This window comes from Nyctereutes procyonoides, unplaced genomic scaffold (genome assembly GCF_905146905.1).
Source record: "Nyctereutes procyonoides isolate TBG_1078 unplaced genomic scaffold, NYPRO_anot_genome, whole genome shotgun sequence".
Classification (NCBI taxonomy): domain Eukaryota; kingdom Metazoa; phylum Chordata; class Mammalia; order Carnivora; family Canidae; genus Nyctereutes; species Nyctereutes procyonoides.
Genome location: NW_026575030.1, coordinates 11629101 through 11637810, shown reverse-complemented (window position 1 = coordinate 11637810; position 8710 = coordinate 11629101). Strand labels below are relative to the sequence as shown.

The 8710-nt window shown below is 34.9% G+C and overlaps 1 protein-coding gene across 1 annotated transcript in view; it reads left to right on the top strand.

The window, feature by feature from the left end:
• Positions 1 to 2683: 2683 nt before the first annotated feature.
• The window catches only part of LOC129504002 (synaptosomal-associated protein 23-like), an 83734-nt gene continuing 77707 nt past the window's right edge, over positions 2684 to 8710 (top strand). Inside the window, exon 1 of the mRNA XM_055316547.1 lies at positions 2684 to 2827. Coding sequence (XP_055172522.1) covers positions 2684 to 2827 — 144 coding nt within the window. The remainder of the gene's footprint in view (positions 2828 to 8710) is intronic.

Here is an 8710-nt window from a genome sequence, read left to right as displayed (position 1 = left end):
AAAGAAGTCCACACAAGTGCTCCTTAAACGTAATTATGAATTCAGATTATCTTATTAAAATGCATACTTGATTGAGGATTTCTAGGTGGAGGTTAAAAGACCACATCTCCTTCAAGCTCCAACTAATAGTGATTTCTTGTTGCCCTGGGGATGTTCAGAGTAGCAAGTGTATTCATACCCTTCCGAAGGAGTAACAGTTATTTACACACTTTAGAAATGATGCAGAGCAATTACTGTAAATTGATTCTCCACTAAACTGAAAACATTGTTTTGTATTTCTGTGTGGGATTATTACTTCCTTTTTAAATCTTACTTTACATTTACCTTCAATACTTCCTTACTATGAGGTTAGAGTGCCAGGCATTTTACCTGATAATTCAGATAAGCCATAGGTCATTAACTCATACTTTAAAATTCCAGGAGTCCTTTTAATCCCCTTTTCAAACTGGAATCAAATTTTTGGTTCTCTCTCATGGAAGTAAACTTTCTTGACATTAAATGATGACAGTAAACGATTTCACACCAATGTGGGGATATTTCACTGAACATGCTCATCTTCTGCTTTTTTCTCTCTTTGCCTTGCTGTTAACTAAATACTGCAGTTCTCCATTCTCTAATTAAGTAATTAAACACATGTTTTGGAATCATAATATGTAGAGTGCTTTTATCATTACAGGTAAAACAATAAGAATGAGGTTAATTGTATTGTTTCTGCAGTAGAGGAAAATAGAGCCAGATGGGACTAAGCTATTTGTTTCTAAGTCTGAGGCAGTTCTTCGTGACAGATTTGTAATGAATGCTAAACCATCAGAGTTGACTGTCCTTATTGTATTACTTAATAGTTGGGTGATTAGTTTATTGGTACCACAGGATGGAACTAGTAAAGTCTTTAAGGAGGAATGTTCTGGGTGTTCTGATTTGAGATTGCTTTGAAATGACTAATAAAACTATCCCTGTAATTTTAAGTTACATTGTACCAGTGAGAGGTGGATAGGATAAGATAGACTTATTTAAGAGAAAGGCTAGGCTTGGATTTCATTCATTCCAGGGAAGTAAGATAGAAACATGGGCAATAATCCTAGAGTTCTGGACTGTGCCTTGTTCTCTTCTTCTATTGTCTTTCCTGCATCTGCTTCATTCTCTCTGAACTGTGCTGATACCTCAAATTCTGTGTAGGGAGGGGTTTTACACAGGCTTCCTTACACATTTCAGAAAACATTTGAAGTAATGATTCCACAGGAAAAAGAAGCATGGGGATTTATTCACCTTAAGGAATAAACAAGTGGCATTTTTACGAAGATTATTTTTGATGAGTGGAAAATGTGCTGAGGATATTTAAACAGATGGAAGATAGGAGAAGTAAAAATTGGTTCAAGGAGATCAAACTCAGGTTTGACTAGAGCCAGGAAACTCACAGTTTGACTAAAAGTGATGAATACTCTAAACTCTCACTATATTTGGTTAATTAGCAAAAGCAAATACAATTTTTTAATGGCTCTTTTTGGATTTTTCTCATTTCCCAAGCACAAAATTTTGTCACTTTGAATAAATCAATTTCCCCAGTCGGAATAATTGAAAATACCACCTTGTAATTTTTGGCTTGTTGAATCCTAGACAGAAAACAAACTCTTTTAAAGTCAATGATTGTTTGGGATCCCTGGGTGGCGCAGCGGTTTGGCGCCTGCCTTTGGCCCAGGGCGTGATCCTGGAGACCCGGGATCGAATCCCACGTGGGGCTCCCGGTGCATGGAGCCTGCTTCTCCCTCTGCCTGTGTCTCTGCCTCTCTCTCTCTGTCTCTGTGTGACTATCATAAATAAATTTAAAAAAAATTAAAAAAAAAATAAAATAAAGTCAATGATTGTTTATTTTTGTTTGCTATTTATTATGTCTGGGATGAGGACTTATATGAGGTTTCCCAGACAGTTACTAAATGCATAGGTGGAGTGGAAATGTATCTTCTCTACTGTCACTTTAAGATGCATTTTAATGCCTGTGTGCTACAGAAGAATGAAAAAAAAAAAAGACAAAATTTGGGACCAACACAAACTTAGATTATAACCATGGCTCTGCCAAAGTCTAGATATGGTGGTTTTGAGATAACCAATTTTTTTAAGCCTCTGCTTTTTCATCTATAAAATGGCAAAGCTGCCATAAAAAATTCTTTTAAGTATTAAGAGTAGTCAAAGATTAAACCTTGCCAGACATTAATTAAAAGAATAAGAAGATTTCATTCAGTAACTGCCAACCTTAGGGAAAACTACTGAGCTCCATTCTTTCATCGCCATCAAGAATAAGTATGCAAGCAGCAAACTCCTGAAGATCAGCACAATTCCTCAGCTGAACTCAAAAGCCATCCAAGAGCTTGCCTCGCCTCTGATAGGACGGTCCTATGCTGCCGTGGCCCTGGGGGGAGAATGCTTCCTCCGTTCACTTTGCCTTGCTGATTTGGAACTCTTCACTTTGTATATAGTCCTCTGGTCTATTTCATGAAACCTTTTCTTAGACCTATTTTTCTAAGTGTATATTGAGGAAAAATAAAGCTATTAATTTTTCTTAAGGCAAAAAAACACTTTGAACACTTGGAAGAGAATAAAAGAGTAGGAAGGGGGTGAAAGGGCTCAGGAGAGTCAGAGAAGTGAAAATTATAAAAGATTAGGTAGTGTAAATGCAATTAAGCCCGCTATGTCTGCTGGTCAGCCATCAGGGAAGTTAGGATTTCTTCTCCCCATAGAGACTGGGAAACAGGGGCCCTATTCCTCCCGTGATTATTTTCCAAAGGAACGGCTTCGAGATCTTTGGGAAAGACAGCGATACATACTCACAGTTGTATGTCTTTTTTAGTAATTGCCTTAAAAAATAAGAACTCAAGGGCCTATCCTCCAGTGTTGGCTACAACAAAAAGTCAATTCTCCTCCATGTGCTGAGCTCTCAAGGAGGCATTTAAGGTGAGCCTGAGGTTATCCTAGGGACACAGCTTTACGCTTCTAGAAGGCAGGCTGGCGTTTGTTCATCTCTTAATGCAGAGGTGTGGATGCGGTCATGTGCCAAGATTTCTGCAATTCCCAGAGTCAAAATGAATGTAAAATCCTTAACATAATACTGATACACTGTAGGTAGTTAACTCAATCTTTCTAAATCCATTATGAAGAAGCAACTTAATCATTCAAGGAGCATGACTAATCTTAAATTCATCAAGATATTCTGTAAAAATACAATTCTGTAAAGTCAGAATGGATGGAAACTTTACTAATAGACTCAGAATTAAGTAAAATATACATTCCCATGATGAATACTTACATAAGAATAGCAACAATTTTAAACTCACTGTTGGATTGTAAATATAAACAAGTCCTAAATGATACAGTCACACAACAATAATCAAATCATAGAATTTTTCAGTCATGTTAATTTTCAAAGATGCCACTAGGAAAGAAAACCTAAAACAACAATCTCCTTCCAAGGTCCATGGCATGCTGAGTGTGAACTCACAGCTCACATGACAGGTCAGTGAGGCCTGGAGCAAGAGTGGACAGTCCAGCTGCATTCACCCCCCTTCCCCATTCCCAACTTAGATATCCACAGACCTTTATTTCCACATCCACTTTCATGGTATGCTCAGTCATTCTGATGCTACTCTGACCTTTCACTTTTCCTTTTATCAGTGCTTGCTCTCCATTGGCCCTAATTGATCAGAATACATATGTGACTCAAGCACTGGGAATTGGGATATGTTCAGTTTCCGTGGCCAAGGCCAGTCCTTTCTGATCTTCATTCATGGCCATACACAGTGACAGATATAACAAAATACATGGTAGGTGGACATCAGTCCTGAATTTTCTTGCATTAAGAAATATAAAACTGTGGTTCCTTTAACAACAAGATAGCGATCTTCCAAGACACTGGGCTAGATTACAACTACTTCCACCGTCACTGCAATCGGTCACCATCACCTACAACTTACCATCATCATCATCATCATCATCACCACCACCATCACCTTCATCACCATTAAATGTTGTTGAGCAATAAGTGTCAAATGCTGTGCAAAGACCTCTGTGGGATTATCTCATTTAATTTTTAACTGCCTCACTGTCTGGAGTAGCTGGTGGAGACGTGAAGTTTTAAGAACCTTCCCTAAGAATGGAGCCTGGCTGTAAGCTGAGGCCTGCAGGAAGCAGCAGGTCTGTACTTTCAGGACTTCTGATTCATTATCTTTCAGTGTGCCTCTTATGCACATCAAAGGCTAACTCTAGAACTGGTTAATCAATTAATTATTTAATTAGATTTTCAACTTCATTTAATTAATTAATTAATATAAAATAAAATAAAATAAAATAAAATAAAATAAAATAAAATAAAATAATAAAATAAAATAAAATAAAATAAAATAAATAAAGAACTGACCCAGTTAGCATTTTTCAAAAGTCATGCTAGTAAAATAGAGTTTTCTTTTCCCTTTCACTGTCTTCATGCTTTGTGTATGTGTGTTTAGGTAACAAAAATGCTCTCTGACATGTAGTTGAAACTTTAGTAAGATCTTATGAAACCAGTAGGTCTAGTATCTGCCATAAACCCTTATATTGGCAACATGCATTACCTGGAACCATCCTCTTCTGGGTAGTAACTGCAAACTCTTTTGTTGTATGTGTCCAGCTGTATATTCTCTGAGTGCTGTTTGAATTTTCTTTTCTCTTTTTTAATGAAAAAAAAAATTTTAAATGTTCTGCAGCTCATCAACAGTTGAAGAGCCACAAATAGAGACAGTTTGGATATATAAAGCTAACAATTCATTTAAAGAAAACATTCAGTAGAAAATATTTAGCTGGTCTTATGTAGCCTGCCATGCAGTGCCAAAGCATTCCAAAGTGAAAATCTTTTTGATTGGTGAGTTTGTAAACAGTATCTGGAAATAATAAACATCTGTGGCCTGCTTCCTTCTCCTGGCTTGTCTTTAAAAGTTTAAAAGAAATTCCCACACCTGGGTGTTTTAAAATTCCTGTTATTTTTCTTCCTCTCTTTTATGAAAACAGAGATCTTATGTATCAACTATCAAAATTATGCAGAGACTTCCTTTTAAAAAAAGCAATTCCATCTCAAGTCTGGGTTTTGTAGTCAAACAGTTTTGAGATGGAATTTACCCTCTGTTTGTTGATCACTTAATACGTGACCTTGGACAAGTTGTCTCCCTGCATATTCATTATAATACATGGAGAGATGATAAATAGGTACTATATATCGTATATAGCCTTACATCGTTATGTATATATATATATATATATATATATATATATATGGACATAGACACACAGATCATATTATATATAAATATGAGTCGTGCATACACACACACACACACACACACACACATATAAGTTCAAGGCTCATGTTCCAAACCTCTCCTCTCTACACTAACACCATCTATTTCAAATGAACTTCCCTATTTTGAACAAATGAATTAATGCTAAGAAAACAATATATAATTGCTACATGCTAAGAAAAATATATAATTGCTACATTAAACTCTTATTTTTCCCCAGAAATACTGGCATTTTTTTAAATGACAAAAATAAAAACACTGATACTTAGGAATACCAGTAGGAAAGATATTTTGGGCAATCCCTGGTAAGCAAATGTCTATTTTGCTAATGCCAAAATGAAATCTGCCTCCCAAGCTGAGTTGTAAAAGACGATAATGAGGCCAGAGGCAATTTCAATAGCTATCCCTTTAGGCTCCAAACAGTTGGGGACAGATGGACTGTGGGTCTGGATGGAAGGAGACTGAGTGGAGATAAATAACAACGAAATCTGCAGATATTTACCAAACACACACAATGGTAATATGTCCTAAACAATTATGTCCCAAAGCTGGAAATATATTGCAGTTGATTTAGATCTTTTCCCTACCTGCACTCACTGTTGTAATAGGGTTGCTTCACAATTCGTTATACTGTAACCTTGACCCTATTAAGCTGTATCACATACCATAATCTTTAACTTTTTTGGATACTCGCAGCAGTTTCATTGCCATTTAAATCATCATAGGAAAATTTTTAAAGAATGAAAGAAAACAAGAAGAGGATGGAAAGAAAGAATAGTATCTGTTGAGAGCCTATTCAGAGATTATCCTAGATGTGCTAAGATCATTAGCTCATTTACTCCTCACAATAACTCCATGGGGTAGGATTATTTTCCTGCTTATTTTTCAAAAGAAAAAAAATGAAGCTTTGAGAGTTTGGGCATCCTGTCTAATGTCACATGCAGAAAGATAGTCTATGGTCATGCTGGGATTTGAATCTGCCTTTAAGCATCTTCAAAATTAACTAACATGTAATGCATTAGACACAGGCATATGTCTGACTTCCAGATTGTGTTCTTTCCATGATATTAGATGTATTTGTTCTATGACAGACCTGCATGACCAATCTTCAAGCAAATGACCCTTTCTAAAATTAAATCTCCTCATGAACCGTGAATTGAGATCCTTGGCTTCAGGATTCTTTTCTCCCTGCTCCTAGGGTAGTATGACATTACAAAGCAGAACACAATTATGTGAGATCTCTATAAATCTTGCATTACTATTACTATTTATTTTGTAAATACTCATAGGGCAGTATATTATAAACAAAGAACAATTGTGTGAGATCTCTTTAAATCTTGCATTACTATTATTATTATTATTATTATTATTATTATTATTTTGTAATTTAGATCCTATCTTATTCTTGTACTGCTAAAGAAAAACAAAATGTTTGATTGATGTAAACTCTGGCCCTACCAACAAAGTCCCAGATGAATTTTGTGAATTTTGAATCTAAAGAAGCTTTCTGCAATCTGGGCACAGTCCAATGAAAATTAATGCCTACACTTTTGAAAAACAGGATATAACATATTCAAACATATTTATTCAATACTTTGATTTCAATAATGTGAATGCCCACATGATAAAATTCTGTTTTTTTTTGAAGCCAAGAGAAATACACAACAAAGAAAAATAATGTTAACTCTAGCTTAAGCAGCTTGGGAATTGATATTTAATGAAATATGTAATACAAAAAGGAATACATATTCTATTTGTATTTGTTTTCTACTCTTCTATTTCAAAGACACCTTTCAATGCCTGTTCACAAACAGCTGTCAGCATCTGTCTTCAGAAATGAAATAAGGAAAAGAAAATGACAATAGAGCGTATCTATTGCATCTCTGGGGAAGCACATTTTTAATTTCCTATAACTTACTCTACTTAATTTGACAGTTGGAAACTTTGTCTCATTTGGTCCCCAGAACTCAGTGGTATTCATCACTCAGTGAGCTTAATTTTATTACAGATATTATCCAAATGCTTTTTAATCATCCAAGATTGTGAGGAGCACCAGAGAGGGAATGTTATTTAACAGGGACACTTATAAGAGAATTAAACGAGGATAGCACTGATTGATTAAGTTGTTCGTGCTTCCCGCTGCACTCTCATTCTGTTTACATGTTAGTTTTGAGATGAGACTGCTATGGCTTGAAGCTTGACATCCGAGTCTTCTTTGTGTGGTAAAATTGCATCAATTGCAACTTATTATCACAATATGTGTGATAACTCCCATAGGGCCTGAGATGGAGTTCAATTTGGCGTTAATATCACGTGAAAGAAGAGAGTGAGAATGCTGGGATGGAAATTTCTTTTCAAATTATAAAGCATATCTAATTACAGGCTAGGGAGTTGGCTTATTTTGGAAAGGAGAGGTCATATTAAAAGGATTTTTGATCAAATCATGACTTTTCAAATATTCATAATAAACATCTGTCAACAACAACAAAAAATAAAAATAAAAATAAAAATAAAAATAAAAATAAAAATTTATCAACAAAACCGTGTTGGATATACCAGTTTCTGGCTGCTGATGAAAGATATTCATGTATGAAAAATACTTGTCTACATTCCATGTTCATAATTACCAATTAAATTATGACTGGAACACATATAAAAGTGTATTAGAAAATAATTTGAAGGTGAAAAAATGCAATCCATGTAGACATAATAAGCTCAAAAATAAGAAAAGCATAAGACTTCTGGACATTATCCGGGGTACATATATATGCCTAACAACTAATAGTGTCCAGAAGTCTTACACTTTTCTTATTTTTGTATGTATATATATAACACATATAAAATATATATACATATAATTTGCTATTTTAATGAATATGCAAATTAAGCAAACCAAGAATCAAAGAAAGACAGCCAATATTTTCTGTTGTTGTTAAAAATCATGTTTATTAAAACATCATATATGACAAAAATGTGTTTATTCATGCTTCCTTCTGTCAGAAGGAAATTCTAATCTCGTAGTCTCATAACTTTGTCTCTCAGGAAGCTCTAAATACTGGATCTTGTGTTGAAAGAGGAAAAGGGGTAAGCAACTATGCAGCAACTCTATAGTAAACAACTATGTGAATATAGCACTTTGAATAACACCTGCATTTCTGCCACCATCAATTCAATTCACGATGAAGAAATATAATGATTCTTTCATAGTGTTTAGAGTCTCATTGGCCTTCTTGTCAGTTAGTATGTCTTGAGATGACTAAGGAACAAATTATTAGACAAGGTAAAATGAGGACAGCCTCATTCCCTGGATATTGATAAAAAAGATGTTTAACCAAAACTTCAACTACTAGAGTAAATCTATTTTTGTCACAGATAAGACACTTAAATTATGC